At 27.7% G+C, this 20,736-nt stretch overlaps 1 protein-coding gene across 1 annotated transcript in view; it reads right to left on the bottom strand.

The window, feature by feature from the left end:
• Window positions 1-10,256: 10,256 nt before the first annotated feature.
• TrpA1 (Transient receptor potential cation channel A1) overlaps window positions 10,257-20,736 on the bottom strand; it is a 91,515-nt gene continuing 81,035 nt past the window's right edge. Inside the window, exons 14-18 of the mRNA XM_075307148.1 lie at window positions 20,596-20,712; window positions 20,046-20,208; window positions 19,870-19,982; window positions 16,333-16,492; window positions 10,257-10,741 (exon numbers count right to left, since the gene is read on the bottom strand). Coding sequence (XP_075163263.1) covers window positions 10,443-10,741; window positions 16,333-16,492; window positions 19,870-19,982; window positions 20,046-20,208; window positions 20,596-20,712 — 852 coding nt within the window. The 3' untranslated portion in view covers window positions 10,257-10,442. The remainder of the gene's footprint in view (window positions 10,742-16,332; window positions 16,493-19,869; window positions 19,983-20,045; window positions 20,209-20,595; window positions 20,713-20,736) is intronic.

Here is a 20,736-nt window from a genome sequence, read left to right as displayed (position 1 = left end):
TCCCATTGAATTATTCATTAATTTCAAAGATTTTTTTATATGCTGGAGTAGTAGCAGGTATTTTCAGAATTCTGGCTTCTAGCGATACATTTTATTTCCAATAACCTACAATAAATATGCGTATATTAAACTATTCCGTACATTTTATCTTTTAAGGTGGGTATTAAGTTCAAGTTTAGCCGCTAAAAACATCATTTTTTCACGATTACTTTTCTTTAATAATCCATTTTAAGGAATACAAACTTTGTGAAAATTTGCTTTGGGCTTTTCCCCATCAAGTTATAATAAAATTTGCAACAAATATGTATAATTTCATGCATTTTTCTTACTGATTTAGTTTTCACTTTAGCGACTTTAGCGGCTAAACTCGAACTTAATACCCACCTTTAAGGTGAGTACTAAGTTCGAGTTTAGCCGCTAACGGTAAGTACTATGTTCGCTTTTCGAGTTGAAATTTTCGCGGATACTTTATTAAAACAGTTCAATATAAAGCAGATAAATTAACTCAATTGATGCGCAGATTTTGGCATTACTTCACGGGAATATGTTTGTTTCATTTACAGTTTTGATTATTTCAGGAAAAGTAATCGCGAAAATAAAGTGATTTTCAAGTCGAAAATTGAACATATTACATACCTTAAAGTGAAAACTAAATCAGTAAAAAAGGCATAAAATTATACATATTTGTTGCAAAGTTTATTATAACTTGATGGGGAAAAGCCCAAAGCAAATTTTCACAAAGTTTGTATTCCTTAAAGGCCGGTACTATGTTCATTCTTGCGAAAAATTTTTATGGAAACCATTATTTCGCACATAGAAAGCGGCGTTTTTTTAGGTAGCTTGGAGCGCTATTTTACAGGGAGCGATATTGGATTAAGTTGGTGGTTGTTGCTTGTTTTTACAAAATAACATTTTATTTTTCCTTGGGCAATTGATCTGCTATTCCTTTGATCCTTTGTATAGTTTCGGAACAAAAATACCCTGCCAGCATTTCAAAGTTCCATTTCATCCTCATCGCTACCACAGACTCGTAACTGTCACCACAACCATCGCGAACTGTGATGGGGGAAGCATATCAAAAAGTACAAAATGTACATGAAAGTATTTTGCCATCACTACTGTTAGAAGAGCCATGTTATTTTTTGTGAAACGCCAAGCGCAACCAGCTTCTTATATTTTATTTAAATAAACACGAAAATAAAGTTCTCAAAACATAGATATTACACTTAAAATTGTGAAAGGTATATGGTGAACAATTTTCGACTTTCCAAATAGAATAAAGTGATCGTTTTTCAAATATTTTTCCAGGCACGCTGTCTCCATCGAAAATAAACAAACTGGCTGATAGACGCTGCAATATGTAACTTGCTACTTAAAACTCAACATCATTCTTTTATTAATTTTTTATTAAAATTATGTTAAATGTGATGAGATAAACCGAAAAATGTTATATTTATAAGAAATTATGAATGTTTAATCAAATCAATAAACATCTACACAATCGTGTTTTATTTGACCACAATGATTCTTCTACAATTACCTTAAAATGCACTTTTTCTGATAGTTTGCAGGGGTTCTTATTGGCGTCCTTCGAAATTGATCTAAATAGGCACCTAATAATTGCACTGATGAGAAACTTTTTCGTAGTAACTTGGCGTGGTACAACTTCTGAATAGTGACGGCGCTTTTCCGACGAGTTTTTGATGTCGTATATGATTGTTTTCGACGTAGTGGGGATTCTCAGAAGCGCCCCCAAATTCAAAAAATGTTGGCAGGGTATGGTCCGTGTTTGATTTATAAACCCGCACAAATAGTTTTTAATAAATAAATTATTTCTTAATTCACATTGCAAATGGCGCCGTGCTATAAACGTCAGTTTTTCAACACGAAAAAACAAAGTATCACAAATGGAAAAAATTTCGCAAATTTTTCGCATTTTTTTGGTTTTGTATGGAGTTTCAACGCGAAAACCGAACAGAGTACCGGCCTTAAAATGGATTAAGGCCGGTACTCTGTTCGGTTTTCGCGTTGAAACTCCATACAAAACCAAAACATGCGAAAAACTAGCGAAATTTTTTCCATTTGTGGTACTTTGTTTTTTTTTCGAGTTGAAAAACTGACGTAACTCGCGTAGTCAGTATTTTCATAACATGGCGCCATTTGCAATGTGAATTAAGAAATAATTTATTTATTAAACTGATTTTTGTGAATTTATAACACAAAAGTGGATCTGATTATTATTTAAAAATGTAATCTGATGATTGATAAAACAAAGTATAACATGGAGTTGTATTTCCATAATAAACTAGCAACAATATCTAGCCGCTCCCTACTATATGGTAGAATATAAATAATGTACATATATAACATGAAATTTAAACACAAATGTTAACAAAATAAAAGCTTTATTTGGTGAATTATATTTTACAATCGTTTCATTTGTACTGGGCATCGGGATAATAAACACAAAACATAATTTAAACAAAAGGAGGCACAGCAATTGATGTTCCAAAACAAGCATTAGCACTTCAACCAACATGTATAGTACCGAGGTAGCAATGAATGGAATCACAAGAATTAATTGCTATGTTCCAAAAAATAAAATGCAGCGCTGTAAAATTAGTTTTTTAATTCCAAAGATATTTGTAAAATAACTTCGCCTGCTTCTTCTTTTTCAAATTATTTATTTTGTATGCGTGTGTGTGTAAATCGAGCCACTAGTTGCGTATGTATATGTAATAATTTCGTGACAGTCTGCGATGTTGTCAATACATTTCGACGAAATAAACGCAAAAAAGTCCCAAAATGGCTGTTTTTCCCCTCAAAATATATTGTCAACACTATCATTTTTCAACGCGAAACAATGATTGAGTGGAACTTTTTTCGCACCAACAAACAGAGTACCGGCCTTTATTAAAGAAAAGTAATCGTGAAAAAATGACGTTTTAAGGTGAGTATAAAGTTCGATTTTAGCCGCTAAAGTGAAAACTAAATCAGTAAAAAATGCATAAAATTATACATATTTCCCTGCCAACATTTTTTAATTTTCGTGGAGCTTCTGAGAATCCCCACTACGTCGAAAACAGTCGTATACGATATCCAACACTCCTCGGAAAAGCGCCATCACTATTGAGAAGTTGTACCACTCCAAGTTACTACAAAAAATTATCGCATGAGTGCAATTATTAGGTGCCCTTCTGGATACATTTAGAAGGACGCCAATAAGAGCCCCTTCAAACAATCAGACAAAGTGCATTTTAAGATAGTTGTAAAAGAATCATTGTGGTCAAGTAAAACACGATTGTTTAGATGTTCATTAATTTTATTAAACATTTAAAAATTCTCATAAATATAACATTTATACGACTATCACATCACATTTAAAATATTTTTATGCATTAATAAAAGATTGATGTTGAGTTACAAGTTGCAAATTACATGTTGTAGCGTATATCAGCCAGTGCTTTTATTCCCAATGGAGGCAGCGTGTCTGGAGAAATATTTGAAAAACTATCGCTTTATTCCATTTGGAAAGTCAAAAATTCTTCACCAATATACCTTTCACAATTTTAGGCGAAATAACTATGTTTTCAGCACTTCATTATCATTTTTATTCAAATAAATTATAAGAAGCTAGTTGTGCTTGGTGTTTCACAACATATAAAATGGCTCTTGTAACAATAGTGATGGCAAAATACTTTCATGCGAATAGTGATGGCAAAATACTATCACAGTTGGCGATTGTTGCAGTGTCACTTACGAGTCTGTGGTAGCGATGAGGATGAAATGGAACTTTGAAATGCTGGTAGGGTTGTTGCAAATTTTATTATAACTTGATGGGGAATAGCCCAAAGCAAATTTTCACAAAGTTTATATTCCGTAATATGGATTATTAAAGAAAAGTAACCGTTAAAAAATGACGATTTTAGCAGCTAAAGCCTAGTACTAAGATCACGTTTTCGCACGTAAAACTGTTATACTCCATATAAAAAACGTTAAGCCTAGTACTAAGATCACGTTTTCGCGCGAAAAACTGTTATACTCCATACAAAAAACGTTAGCGCGGAATAAATGCGAAATCTTTGTTTTGAGCATTTTCAAACACATACAACCCTGGATTTTTCGCACGAAAAAATAGGCAGGCATATTATTTCGCATAAATAAGTTAACATCCCTGGGTTTTAAACCCTATTTACGGAGATAGACGAAGATATTCGTTTTTCGCAGAAACTAGCTTAGTAATAAGCATTAGAGCGGAATAAATGCGAAATCTTTGTTTTAAGTATATTCAGACATATATTTATACAACCCTGGATTTTTCGCACGAAAAAATAGGCAGGCATATTATTTCGCATAAATAAGTTAACATCCCTGAGTTTGAGACCCTATTTACAGAGATAGATGAAGATATTCGTTTTTCGCAGAAACGAACTTAGTACTAAGCATAAACTCGAACTTAATACCCACCTTAAAGGTAAGTACTATGTTCAGTTTTCAAGCTGAAACCCAGCTTATTTTCACGGTTACTTTTTTGAATCAATTCCCTGCCAACATTTTTTGAATTTGGGGGTGCTTCTGAGAATCCCCACTACGTCGAAAACAATCATATACGACATCAAAAACTCGTCGGAAAAGCGCCGTCACTATTGAGAAGTTGTACCACGCCAAGTTACTACGAAAAAGTTTCTCATCAGTGCAATTATTAGGTGCCTATTTAGATCAATTTCGAAGGACGCCAATAAGAACCCCTGCAAACTATCGGAAAATGTGCATTTTAAGGTAATTGCAGAAGAATCATTGTGGTCAAGTAAAACACGATTGTGTAGATGTTTATTGATTTGATTAAACATTTATAATTTCTTATAAATATAACATTTTTCGATTTATCTCATCACATTTAACATAATTTTTTGCATTAATAAAATAATGATGTTGAGTTTTAAGTAGCAAGTTACATATTGCAGCTTCTATCAGCCAGTTTGTTTATTTTCGATGGAGACAGCGTGCCTGGAAAAATATTTGAAAAACGATCACTTTATTCTATTTGGAAAGTCGAAAATTGTTCACCATATACCTTTCACAATTTTAAGCGTAATATCTATGTTTTCAGAACTTTATTTTCGTTTTTATTTAAAAAAAACATAACAAGCTGGTTGCGCTTGGCGTTTCACAAAAAATAAAATGGCTCTTCTAACAGTAGTGATGGCAAAATACTTTCATGTACATTTTGTACTTTTTGATATGCTTCCCCCATCACAGTTCGCGATGGTTGTGGTGACATTTACGAGTCTGTGGTAGCGATGAGGATGAAATGGAACTTTGAAATGCTGGCAGGGTTAATTTAGAAATATAAAATGTTTCACAATCAATGCCTTGAATCTTTTCCACACCTAGAGAAATGGTTGGTTGCAATTCGATCATTACAATAAGGAGATAATAACAGTAACCTATTTTTTTGTTACAAGAACAATGTTTTAATTATTTCTCCCATTATATATCCAATACAACTGTAAAAAACCAGCATAGTGCGACCTACAGCATGGGAATCAACAAATGGTTAGTATAACCAAAAGTGGAGTATACTAAAAGAATTTTAGTTCAATCATGGGACGTACGTAATGCGCTTTACAGACTATCAGTTATTCCGGACGACAGTGCTCGTGTCGAACATATCCCATATATTATGCACATTATAAGTTAAGTCCGAAGGCATAATAGATACTGCTGCATGTTTATGGAATCGATAACACATTTACCGATTATAACTGATAGTCTGTAAAACGCATAAGATTCTTTACAAACACCGAAATTCCGTCCGGAATAACTGATAGTCTGTAAAGCGCATAAATTGTCAATTAACTTATAAGGTGCACAATATATGGAATATGTTCGATACCGAGTTTCTTCAATAAAAATCCCCAAACAATGTTGATCAAATTTTCTATTTGTTGATATTTAAAATTATGGATTTGAGAACGGTGTAATACAGAGAAGATTTTGCGTCAAGCTTTATGAGCCTAACGAGTTTTCTTTTTTTAAAGCGAATTGAAAAAAGTAAACATTACTAGAATCTTGTCAGAATTTCGTCATGACCGTGAAAATGGAAACGTTTTGTCATTGCTTACCAAATTTTTTAAGGTATTATTGTTGACTGATCAAATGGAAATTCTATCTCAATCTTCAAATCACTCAACAAAAAATATGACATTACATACTTTTATTCAACTCCAATTATGAATATTAAAAAAATCATGCTATATTTACGAGTATATCAAAACACTCGGACACAAAATTGGACAGTTTAGCCGACAAGATATATTCGTCGCGGGAAAGGTCTCGCTTACCGCCTATCGCTATGGTTATGTTTAGACACTTGACTTTCCAGTAATAAGGTGGGTATTAAGTTCGAGTTTAGCCGCTAAAACCGTAATTTTTTCACGATTACTTTTCTTTAAAAATCCATTTTAAGGAATACAAACTTTGTGAAAATTTGCTTTGGGTTATTCCCCATTAAGTTATAACAAAATTTGCAAAAAATATGTATAATTTTATGCCTTTTTTACTGATTTAGTTTTCTCTTTGCGGCTAAACTCGAACTTAGTACTCGCCTTTAATACAAACCAATTTTTTTGGTATCATAACATTTTCGATTATGATTCACTGCTATATGGTTGCCCTCAAAATATATCAAGTGATAAAAATTTTGCTCTTCGAATATGATCACCACAAAAATGTTCCATGCGTGCGTGTATAGAAAAACTCTTGAATTTGTATGTTCACAAAAAAATTTTATTTACAATTCATACTAAAATACACATAATCTATAATCACTTAAAACAGACGTATAATATTCAACGTACACAATAGACTGGAAACCGGAATAACGGATAGTCTGTAAAGCGCATAAACCGATGTAAATTGCATCAGCGACATCTATTGCCGAAATTGTAGGAATACAGCATTGCCTTGTATGCACCTGGAGACCTCTATGTGTGAAATATTAAACGGTTGTAAATTTCATCATAGCGACATCTATTATTTTGTATTGGCCTTGTGTAACGGTATGTACCTTAAGAACTCTATGTGTGAAACATTAATATAAGTGGTTTGGCCGACACCTATAGTGCAATAGTCGTAACAAGGACTCATATTCTAGACACCTACCAATTAGACGCTTTCATATAGAACACAATGGAAAACGATTAAAATCACTGGTGGGCTATAACAAAAGATTGATTAAGATTGGAATTCAAAACAATTTCAAATCTATAGCTTTGAAATGAAATTGAAGCATGTGCTTTTATACTTTATTCACATTAGACTTCCAAAATCCACTTTAACAAGATTTCAACTGTCTTTTGGCTAATAAAATAGGGATTTCAAATCTACTTTTAGTAGATTTCGAGACTAATGAGAATGCCCCATTAGATTATTATGTTTTACGTGTGGATTTACTATAAAGACAACATTCTGCTAAAAGTTTTCTCAGACACAAGCTCAGTGTTTTCAGTATTTTTCTTCCTATTGTCTCAAAAATAGAATTGGACCGAATTTCTTCAACAAAAATCCCCAAACAATTTTGATCAAATTTTATATTTGTTGATATTTAAAATTATGGATTTGAGAAAGGTGTAATACAGAGAAGATTTTGCGTCAAGGTCATAAAGCCTAACGAGTTTTCTTTTTTTTAAAGCGAATGAAAAAAGTAAAAATTACTAGAATCTTGTCAGAATTTCGCCACGACCGTGAAAATGGAAAAGTTTTGTCATTGCTTACCAAATTTTTTAAGGTATTATTGTTGACTGATCAAATGGAAATTCTATCTCAATCTTCAAATCACTCAACAAAAAATATGACATTACATACTTTTATTCAACTCCAATTATGACAAGTATAAACGGCCGTAAGTTCGGCCAGGCCGAATCTTATGTACCCTCCACCATGGATTACGTAGAAACTTCTACGAAAGACTGTCGTCCACAATCGAATTACTTGGGTTGTGGTATCTTAAATCGTTTTCTAAATTGTGAGTTAGTCCACACGTGGTTCAGCCGGATCGAATGAAATTTGCTTCTCTTAGAGGCTCCGAAAGCCAAATCGGGGGATCGGTTTATATGGGGACTATATATAATTATGGACCGATGTGGACCAATTTTTGCATAGTTGTTAGAGACCATATTCTAACACCATGTACTAAATTTCAACCGAATCGGATGAAATTTGCTTCTCGTAGAGGCTCCGCAATCCAAATCGGGGGATCGGTTTATATGGGGGCTATATATAATTATTGACCGATGTAGACCAATTTTTGCATAGTTGTTAGAGACCATATACTAACACCATGTACCAAATTTCAGCCGGATCGGATGAAATTTGCTTCTCTTAGAGGCTCCGCAAGCCAAATCGGGGGATCGGTTTATATGGGGGCTATATATAATTATGGACCGATGTAGACCAATTTTTGCATAGTTGTTAGAGACCATATACTACCACCACGTACAAAACTTCAACCAGATCGGATGAATATTGCTTCTTCAAAAGGCACCGGAGGTCAAATCTGGGGATCGGTTTATATGGGGACTATATATAATTATGGACCGATGTGGACCAATTTTTGCATGGTTATTAGAGACCATATACCAACATCAGGTACCAAATTTCAACCGAATCGGATGAAATTTGCTTCTCTTAGAGGCTCCGCAAGCCAAATCGGGGGATCGGTTTATATGGGGGCTATATATAATTATGGACCGATGTGAACCAATTTTTGCATGGTTGTTAGAGGCCATATACTAACACCATGTACCAAATTTCAGCCGGATCGGATGAAATTTGCTTCTCTTAGAGGGTGTGCAAGCCAAATTTGGGGGTCCGTTTATATGGGGGCTATACGAAAAAGTGGACCGATATGGCCCATTTGCAATACCATCCGACCTACATCAATAACAACTACTTGTGCCAAGTTTCAAGTCGATAGCTTGTTTCGTTCGGAAGTTAGCGTGATTTCAACAGACGGACGGACGGACGGAGTCAGATCGACTCAGAATTTCACCACGACCCAGAATATATATACTTTATGGGGTCTTAGAGCAATATTTCGATGTGTTACAAACGGAATGACAAAGTTAATATACGCCCCATCCTATGGTGGAGGATATAAATATTAAAAAAAATCATGCTATATTTATATCAAAACACTCGGACACAAAATTGGACAGTTTAGCCGACAAGATATATTCGTCGCGGGAAAGGTCTCGCTTACCGCCTATCGCTATTGCTATGTTTAGACACTTGACTTTCCAGTAATAAGGTGGGTATTAAGTTCGAGTTTAGCCGCTAAAACCGTCATTTTTTCACGATTACTTTTCTTTAAAAATCCATTTTAAGGAATACAAACTTTGTGAAAATTTGCTTTGGGTTATTCCCCATCAAGTTATAATAAAATTTTCAAAAAATATGTATAATTTTATGCCTTTTTTTACTGATTTAGTTTTCACTTTGCGGCTAAACTCGAACTTAGTACTCACCTTTAATACACACAAAAAAAAATTTTTTTCTGATTCAATCACGAAATTAATTGATCCAATTAATTTTTTAATTGAAATGTCTTCAATCACAGAAATTATAGTATCAATTAAAAAATTAATTGACAGTCATTTAAAAAATTAATTGATCCAATTAAAAAATTAATTGATACTATTAATTTGTGTGATTGATTTTTATTTCAATTAAAAAATTTGTTGATTCAATTAAATTTTTAATTGAATATTTTTTAAAACTCAATTAAGATTTTAATCGGAAAAATGTTCGTGAATTTTTTTTTTCTGTGTACAAACCAATTTTTTTGGTATCATAACATTTTCGATTATGATTCACTGCTATATGGTTGCCCTCAAAATATATCGAGTGATAAAAATTTTGCTCTTCGAATAAATATGATCACCACAAAAATGTTCCATGCGTGCGTGTATAGAAAAACCCTTGAATTTGTATGATCACAAAAAATTTTATTTACAATTCATACTAAAATACACATAATCTATAATCACTTAAAACAGACGTATAATATTCAACGTACACAATAGACTGGAAACCGATTGATTTATGCCACTAATCTATGGTATCAAATTTAATCCTGTTTCGAAATAAAAAAAACAACAATAAAATTGATCGTATGAAAGATGCAGAATATGCAGTCCTTTAAAATTTCTATATTTAACGGTTTCCTTTAAGTAAAATCATTAATAAATCCTTAGTTTATATGAAAGCTCTTATTCACTTTTTTTCGTTTATTATTTTGGTCATTATGCTTTAGAGGTATTTGGAAAAATTTTAAAAAAATTATTTTCTTTACGTTAAACATCACACCATTGGGACACTACCAAATAAATAAATGTCTAACATTTTACAAATTCGTTGAGTGCTCTCATTTTTCTTAAATCCTATATGCCTTTGTTAAAACTTAATGCTGCCCTTAGCGTATTGCGTATTCGTGGTGAGGTCCAACGTGATCCGGTTGTACTATTGTTACGATTGTTGTTGTCACGTAAATCATTGGGGGATACACCTTCATCCACATCATCGGCTTCTGTTTTGATTTCCATTTTTTGAACTATGAGACGTAATAGTTGATGTTGCTGATCGAGAACGCGACTTATTTCGCGTAATTTACGTCGTTGTTTTTCCAATTCGTTGTTGATGTAGTCGTCATTATTTTCGAATTGTAGAGCATCCATGGAACCTGCAAGGATACGAATGAAAAATGGTTATTTGGATTGATTACTTTTAGTACTGGATACCCAAGTCGTGACGGACTAAAAGAGAACAGAGTACTCGTTTATCAAGGCCATGTGCAAAATGTGCAACACTGGCATCATCTATTTGAAAACAATCACAGAAAAATTTGAAATCTTATATTTTTAATGTACGAATACGTTTGAGTATCAAACAGTAATACATACACGGTTGAAAAAGACTGTTTTTCATATGTTTGGCTATAAACATTATATGTTTGGAACACAAATTTTTAAACACAATATTTTTGAGTGCAAGCATATAATGTCCATAAACTAGCATAACATATTTGGGACATATATGTTAATATGTTAGAACATATTATGTTTGGGACATAAAATGTTTGTAAATATAATATGCTTGAATGCAAACATATATTAATTTAGAAATAGCCTATTAACATATATGTGTTTAGTAGCTTGGAGCGCTATTTAACAGGGAGCGATATTGAATTAAGTTGGTGGTTGTTGCTTGTTATTACAAAATTAACATTTTATTTTTCCTTGGGCAATTGATCAGCTACTTCTTTGATCCTTACAAACTGTGTGGTCCTCTGTTCGAGTCCCCGTCCGGCAATAGGTAAAATTAAAATAAAAAAAATTGAATAATTTCTTCTACAATGTTTGTACTACAGAAAAAGGTGCTAAGAACTAAAAAATCTCGTGGAAGTGAGAAAGATGTCGGGGAATATACAATTGGGCAGAAACAAAATTTTGAGCATTCAGGTCGAAAACCTATGTTGTTAGCACCTATATTACCTGTTTATTTTCATAATTCATTATGATTGTAAATATATAAATAAATAAATAAAATTTTGAGCACAATATTGTTTTAGAGAATTTTTTTTTAAGCATATAATATTTTTGGGTGCAAAATGCTTCCAAACATATTATATGGTCACATAATAACATATTGTTTTTTGGAAGACAACATTATTGAATTTGGATGCATAAATACAAAATGTTTGGAACTTAGACTACCCAAACATATATTGTTTACACCAATATGCTTTCAAACATATTATATATTGGAAGAGATCAAACATATAAATGTTTGGGCAATACCCAAAAATGTATATGCTTGAAGCAAAATATGTTTGGGAGTATATGTTACAGAAGCGATTTTTTGTGAGCGTGTAGTTACTGCTGTGATTATTTATGACATGTAATCACAATTACGAAAAAATTAATCACAATAAATTGCTATTGTGAATCGAGGAAACATCACTTTATCTAAATGCAATCTGGCAACACCAATGCGATTTGCTCTAATGAGCAGGGTTGCAATTTTGGTCCGATCAGACCAAATTTTCTAGAGAAATAAAATTTGGACAAAACTTTCTATAGAAATAAAATTTGGACAAAATTTCCTATAGAAATAAAATTTTGACAAAATTTCCTATAGAAATAAAATTTTGACAAAATTTCCTATAGCAATAAAATTTTGAAAAAATTTCCTAAAGAAATAAAACTTTGGCTAAATTTTTTATAGAAATAAAATTTGGACAAAATTTTCTATAGAAATAAAATTTTGACAAAATTTTCTATAGAAATAAATTTTTTGACAAAATTTTCTATAGAAATAAAATTTTTTGACAAAATTTTCTATAGAAATAAAATTTTGACAAAATTTTCTATAGAAATAAAATTTTGACAAAATTTTCTATAAAAATAAATTTGTTGACAAAATTTTCTATAGAAATAAAATTTCAACAAAATTTTCTATAGAAATAAATTTTTTGACAAAATTTTCTATAGAAATAAATTTTTTGGCAAAGTTTTCTATAGAAATAAAATTTTGACAAAATTTTCTATAGAAATAAAATTTTGACAAAATTGTCTATAGAAAAAAAATTTTGACAAAATTTTCTATAGAAATAAAATTTTGACAAAAATTTCTAAAGAAAAATAATTTTGACAAAATTTTCTAACGAAATAAAATTTTGACAAAATTTCCTAAAGAAATAAAATTTTGAAAAAATTTCCTAAAGAAATAAAATTTTGAAAAAATTTTCTATATAAATAAAATTTTGATAAAATTTCCTAAAGAAATAAAATTTTGAAAAAATTTTCTATATAAATAAAATTGTGAAAAATTTTTCTGTAGAAATAAAATTTGGACAAAACTTTCTATAGAAATAAAATTTGGACAAAACTTTCTATAGAAATAAAATTTGGACAAAATTTCCTATAGAAATAAAATTTGGACAAAATTTCCTAAAGAAATAAAACTTTGGCTAAATTTTCTATGGAAATAAAATTTTGAAAAATTTTTCTATAGAAATAAAATTTTGACAAAATTTTCTATAGAAATAAATTTTTTGACAAAACTTTCTATAGAATTTTTTTGACAAAATTTTCTATAGAAATAAAATTTTGACAAAATTTCCTAATTTTAAAAAATTTTCTATATAAATAAAATTTTTAAAAAATGTTCCATAGAAATATAATTTTGACAGAATTTTCTAAAGACAAATAATTTTGACAAAATTTTCTAACGAAATAAAATTTTGACAAAATTTTCTAACGAAATAAAATTTTGACAAAATTTCCTAAAGAAATAAAATTTTGAAAAAAAATTCTAAAGAAATAAAATTTTGATAAAATTTCCTAAAGAAATAAAATTTTGAAAAAATTTTCTATATAAATAAAATTGTGAAAAATTTTTCTGTAGAAATAAAATTTGGACAAAACTTTCTATAGAAATAAAATTTGGACAAAACTTTCTATAGAAATAAAATTTGGACAAAATTTCCTATAGAAATAAAATTTGGACAAAATTTCCTATAGAAATAAAATTTTGACAAAATTTCCTAAAGAAATAAAACTTTGGCTAAATTTTCTATGGTAATAAAATTTTGAAAAAATTTTCTATAGAAATAAAATTTTGACAAAATTTTCTATAGAAATAAATTTTTTGACAAAATTTTCTATAGAATTTTTTTGACAAAATTTTCTATAGAAATAAAATTTTGACAAAATTTCCTAAAGAAATAAAACTTTGACAAAATTTTTTATAGAAATAAATTTTTTGACAAAATTTTCTATAGAAATAAATTTTTTGACAAAATTTTCTATAGAAATACAATTTTGACAAAATTTCCTATAGAAATAAAATGTTGACAAAATTTTCTATAGAAATAAAATTTGGACTAAATTTCCTATAGAAATAAATGTTTGGAAAAAAATTCCTAAAGAAATGAAATTTTGACAAAATTTTCTATAGAAACAAAACTTTGGCTAAATTTCTATAGAAATATAATTTTAACAAAATATTCTATAGAAATAAATTTTTTGACAAAATTTTCTATAGAAATTTTTTGACAAAATTTTCCAAAGAAATAAAACTTTGACAAAATTTTTTATAGAAATAAATTTTTTCACAAAATTTTCTATAGAAATAAATTTTTTGACAAAATTTTCTATAGAAATAAAATGTTGACAAAATTTTCTATAGAAATAAAATTTTGACAAAATTTTCTATAGAAATAAAATTTGGACAAAACTTTCTATAGAAATAAAATTTGGACAAAATTTCCTATAGAAATAAAATTGGGGCAAAATTTCCTTTAGAAATAAAATTTTGACAAAATTTCCTAAAGAAATAAATTTTCTATGGCTAAATTTTCTATGGAAATAAAATTTTGACAAAATTTTCTATAGAAATAAAATTTCAACAAAATTTTCTATAGAAATAAATTTTTTGACAAAATTTTCTATAGAAATAAATTTTTTGGCAAAGTTTTCTATAGAAATAAAATTTGGACAAAATTTCCTGAAGAAATAAAACTTTGACAACATTTTTTATAGAAATAAATTTTTTGACAAAATTTTCTATAGAAATAAAATTTGGACAAAATTTTCTATAGAAATAAAATTTTGACAAAATTTTCTATAGAAATAAAATTTTGACAAAATTTTCTATAGAAATAAAATTTTGACAAAATTTTCTATAGAAATGAAATTTTGACAAAATTTTTTATAGAAATAAATTTTTTGACAAAATTTTCTATAGAAATAAATTTTTTGACAAAATTTTCTATAGAAATAAATTTTTTGACAAAATTTTCTATAGAAATAAAATGTTAACAAAATTTTCTATAGAAATGAAATTTTGACAAAATTTTCTATAGAAATGATTTTTTTTTACAAAATTTTCTATAGAAATAAAATTTTAACAAAATTTTCTATAGAAATGAAATTTTGACAAAATTTTCTATATAAATAAATTTTTTGATAAAATTTTCTATAGAAGTAAATTTTTTGACAAAATTTTCTATAGAAATACAATTTTGACAAAATTTTCTATAGAAATAAATTTTTTGACAAACTTTTCTATAGAAATAAATTTTTTGACAAAATTTTTTATAGAAATAAAATTTTAACAAAATTTTCTATAGAAATGAAATCTTGACAAAATTTTCTATAGAAATATAATTGTGACAAAATTTTCTAAAAAATAAAATTTTGACATAATTTTCCATAGAAATAAAATTGTATCTAACCGAAACATGTACAGTCCAGGCGTGTATATATTTGTATCTGGCGTTTTCTTTTCAATGGCTCTATTAACCATGTTCCTTAATCTATATCTGTCCAAAAAGCTCGAAAAATAATTGTATAGTTAGATATAATGCATTTGGACGTCAATTGCCTGTTTCGGTATCAGGCTAACATGAAATAAAATTTTAACAAAATTTTCTATAGAAATAAAATTTGGACAAAACTTTCTATAGAAATAAAATTTGGACAAAATTTCCTATAGAAATAAAATTTGGGCAAAATTTCCTATAGAAATAAAATTTTGACAAAATTTCCTAAAGAATTAAAAATTTGACAAAATTTTTATAGAAATAAATTTTTTGACAAAATTTTCTGTAGAAATAATTTTTTTGACAAAATTTTCTATAGAAATAACATTTTGACAAAATTTTCTATAGAAATAGCATTTTGACAAAATTTTCTATAGAAATAAATTTTTTGACAAAATTTTCTATAGAAATAAATTTTTTGACAAAATTTTCTATAGAAATGAAATTTTGACAAAATTTTCAATAGAAATAAATTTTTTGACAAAATTTTCTATTGCAATAAAATTTTGACAAAATTTTCTATAGAAATAAATTTTTTGACAAAATTTTCTATAGAAATAAAATTTTGACAAAATTTTCTATAGAAATAATTTTTTTGACAAATTTTTCTATAGAAATAAATTTTTTGAAAAAATTTTCTATAGAAATAAAATTTTAACAAAATTTTCTATAGAAATGAAATTTTGACAAAATTTTCTATAGAAATGAAATTTTGACAAAATTTTCTATAGAAATATAATTGTGACAACATTTTCTAAACAAATAAAATTTTGACAAAATTTTCTATAGAAATAAATTTTTTGACAAAATTTTCTATAGATATAAAATATTAACAAAATAAAATTTTGACAAAATTTTCTATAAAAAAAAACACGCTTTACAATGAAGTTTTACTACAAGTGTCTGATACCATGTAATATTTATTGCATTATTTGAATAATACTTACTATCTTCTGTGAAGGGATTTGAAAACCATTTTCTTAAGATGAAGTCAAAAAATCCCAGTTTGCATTTGGTTTCATTTGGATATTCAATCAATTCCATTTTATCAATTTTCTGTAGCCACATTTTAGGCAATTTTCTTTCCAATTCAGTATGCAGAACTACCTGTAAATAAAAAGAAAATTATGAGTTAAGAGTATAGCCCGGTGTGGATGTCTATCGAAATTTTTGCAAGCCATGCATAGCTAGCGAAAAGACGATGTTATCGATTGCTTATTTTTCCCCATATAAAGCCCGGTATGTACATCTGGCGGAAACTTCGTTTGCATGTCAATAATACAGTTTTGGCATGCATTTGTTATGGGAGTAAAATGTAATGCAATCGATAACAACGTTAGCAAATATGACAATGCATTTCTTATGGGTGGCGAGAATTTCGTTAGAGGTGTATACTGCATTATCGGCATGCAACATACACAAGGAAGGAATACAATCACCCAAAACACGTTTCAAGAGCATAATATTACCTTTTTCCGGGAAACATGTTTGCCACAGCAATGTTATTTTCTGGGATAAATGTTCCCCACGAAATTGTAATACAGTGAAACCCCTGAAAGGTGGACACCCAGGTTTGTAATACAGTCTTTAACAAACTTATTTGCGTATAGTCTTTTACAAATTTGGCAAAACAGACAAGTTCATGCGGTAAGAAAATCTCGATTTTGTAAAAGCCATAGTAAAAAAACGGTTTTATTGAATTTGAAGAATGTTTTAGTCGAAAAATGTGTTTCTATATTACGCTTCCACACGAACATACGCTTCCATGCGAACCATAACAATCTTTCCAAAAACTATCAAAAATATCATTTTGCAAATATTTAATTCTTCAGAGAGTTTTGTCAAAATTTTATTTCTACCGAAAATTTTTTCAATTTTTTTTCTTTTGGAAAATTTTATCAAAATTTTCTCAAAATGTTATTTCTATAGAAAATTTTATCAAAATTTTATTTCTATAGAAAATTTTCTCAAAATTTTATTTCTATAGAAAATTTTATCACAATTTTATTTTTATAAAAATTTTGTCAAAATTTTATTTCTATTATTTATTTTTATAGAAAATTTTGTACAAATTTTATTTCTGTAAAAAATTTTATTTCTATAGAAAATTTGGTCAAAATTTTATTTCCGTAGAAAATTTTGTAACCATTCTAGTTCTATAGAAAATTTTGTCAAAATTTTATTCCTATAGAAAATTTTGTCAAAATTTAATTTCTATAGAAAATTTTGTCAACATTTTATTTCTATAGAAAATTTTGTCAAAATTTTATTTCTATAGAATTTTTTGTCAACATTTTATTTCTATAGCAATTTTTGTCAACATTTTATTTCTATAGCAAATTGTTTTAAAATTTTATTTCTTTAGAAAATTTTGGCAAAATTTTATTTCTATAGAACATTTTGTCAAAATTTTATTTCTATAGAAATTTTGTCAACATTTTGTTTCTATAGAAATTTTTGTCAACATTTTATTTCTATAGAAAATTTTGCCAAAATTTTATTTCTATAGAAAATTTTGTAGAAATTTTATTTCTATAGAAAATTTTGCCAAAAATTTTATTTCTATAGAAAATTTTGTCCAAATTTTATTTCTTTAGAAAATTTTGTCAACATTTTATTTCCGTAGAAAATTTTGTCACCATTCTAGCTCTATAGAAAATTTTGTCAAAATTTCTATAGAAAATTTTGTCAAAATTTCTATAGAAAATTTTGTCAACATTTTATTTGCTATAGAAAATTTTGTCAAAATTTTATTTCTATAGAAAATTTTGTCTAAATTTTATTTTCTATAGAAAATTTTGTCAAAATTTGATTTCTATAGAAAATATTGTCAAAATTTTATTTCTATAAAAAATTTTGTCAAAATTTTATTTCTATAGAAAATTTTAACAAAATTTTATTTCTATAGAAAATTTTAACAAAAATTTTTTTTTTTAAATTTTGTCAAAATTTTATTTCTATTATTTATTTTTATAGAAAATTTTGTAAAAATTTTATTTCTATAGAAAATTTTGTCTCAAATTTTATTTCTATAGAAAATTTTGACAAAATTTTATTTCTTTAGAAAATTTTGTCAAAATTTTATTTCCGTAGAAAATTTTGTCAAAATTTTATTTCTATAGAAAATTTTGTAAAAATTTTATTTCTATAGAAAATTTTGTCACAAATTTTATTTCTGTAGAAAATTTTGACAAAATTTTATTTCTTTATAAAATTTTGTCAAAATTTTATTTCCGTAGAAAATTTTGCCAAAATTCAATTTCTATAGAAAATTTTGTCAAAATTTAATTTCTATATAAAATTTTGTCAAAATTTTATTTCTATAGAAAATTTTGTCAAAATTTTATTTCTATAGAAATTTTTGTCAAAATTTTATTTCTATAGAAATTTTTTCCAAAATTTTATTTCTATAGAAAATTTTGTCAAAATTTTATTTCTATAGAAAATTTTGTCAGCAGTTTATTTCTATAGAAATTTTTGTCAACATTTTACTTCTATAGAAAATTTTGTCAAAATTTTATTTCTATAGAAGATTTTGTCAAAATTTTATTTCTATAGAAATTTTTGTCAACATTTTAGTTTTATAGAAATTTTTGTCAACATTTTAGTTTTATAGAAATTTTTGTCAACATTTTATTTCTATAGAAAATTTTATCAAAATTTTATTTCTATAGAAAATTTTATCAAAATTTTATTTTTATAAAAATTTTGTCAAAATTTTATTTCTATTGTTTATTTTTATAGAAAATTTTGTAAAAATTTTATTTCTATAGAAAACTTTGTAAAAATTATATTTCTATAGAAAATTTTGTCAAAAATTTTATTTCTATATAAAATGTTGTCAAAATTTTATTTCTATAGAAAATTTTGTCAAAATTTTATTTCTATAGAAAATTTTGTCAAAATTTTATTTCTTTAGAAAATTTTGTCACCATTCTAGTGCTATAGAAAATTTTGTCAAAATTTCTATAGAAATTTTTGTCAAATTCTATAGAAAATAAAAATTGTATTTCTTTACAAAATGTTGTCAAAATTTTATTTCTATAGAAAATTTTGTCAACATTTTATTTCCATAGAAAATTTTGTCAAAATTTTGTTTCTATAGAAAATGTTGTCAATTTTTTTTTCTATAGAAAATTTTGTCAAAATTTTATTTCTATAGAAAATTTTGTCAAAATTTTATTTCTATAGAAATTTTTGTCAAAATTTTATTTCTATAGAAATTTTTGTCAAAATTTTATTTCTATAGAAATTTTTTTCAAAAATGTGTGTTAAAATAGCAAACGTCTCCACACAACTGCCTACGTTTGGAAGGTGTCCGGTTTTCAGAGTGTCCGAGTTTGAGAGGTTTCACTATATTATTCTCTTGAAACGTGTTTACATGATCATATTCCTTCTCTGGACGCAGAAACTTTCTGTAGAGCTGCATGCCAATTATAATCCTACAAGTTTTTGTGGAATAAAAAAAAATGAATGTTACTAACCTGCATGGCCAGTCTCTTTAATTGGGCATTACGACGTACAGACTCGATATCGCCCACAGCCAAACCGATGAGTAAATTCATGAGCAATATAGGCATAAGGATCATAAACACACCTAAGCAAATAAAAAATAAATTAAGTTATTGACATTTGATTATGGATTCGAATTTATATTTACTTAATATTAGAAACGATGTAACGGGAACTTTCAATTGATCCCGATAATAGGTATTGACATAGGTTCCCACAAAATCTAATTCACCCAACATCATGGAAAAAGTCCTCAACAACGACATGGGTATATTGGAAAAGCTCAGATGATTTGGCTGGGGATCTACGATCTGGAATTGAAAGAAAAGTAATATAAGAACACATAGGTTAAAGAGAGAAGTTTTTGGAAAGATTATAACCCATAAATAAAAAGCACTATGGATAAAATGTCCATTGAGGTGCTAAAATGGAAAGTTTACTTGATTCCCAAGATTTTAACATTTCATTAAGGATTTTTGGTATTGATTTGAAGCCCAAGGATTTTCAAGTCGTTTTGTGATAGGGCTACAAGCAGCTGCCTAATTCTAGTCCGCCAGGGCATGAGTCCTTTGTCCTTTGCGAGGACATGTATATATGATGTCGAATCAAGGTCATGTGGACTGTTTATCTATCAGATTTTTTCGTAGCCACCAAAATTTTAGGTGAATTAACAAACAATATTAGATTTTTGTATATACCTTTGATAAAAGTATATAGAAGGCCAAGCCAAATGCTATTATCAGTATCGAAAATACTAGCAGCACTTTGATTAAGGTTTGCAGAATTTCCAGAAACATGACCACATAAATCCCAACCTAAAAGAAGAGAAACGATTAGAA

The sequence above is a fragment of the Haematobia irritans genome, chromosome 4 (genome assembly GCF_050003625.1).
Source record: "Haematobia irritans isolate KBUSLIRL chromosome 4, ASM5000362v1, whole genome shotgun sequence".
Lineage (NCBI taxonomy): Eukaryota > Metazoa > Arthropoda > Insecta > Diptera > Muscidae > Haematobia > Haematobia irritans.
The sequence above is the reverse complement of the archived record's forward strand: the minus strand, read 5'-3'. Positions and strand labels throughout refer to the sequence as shown.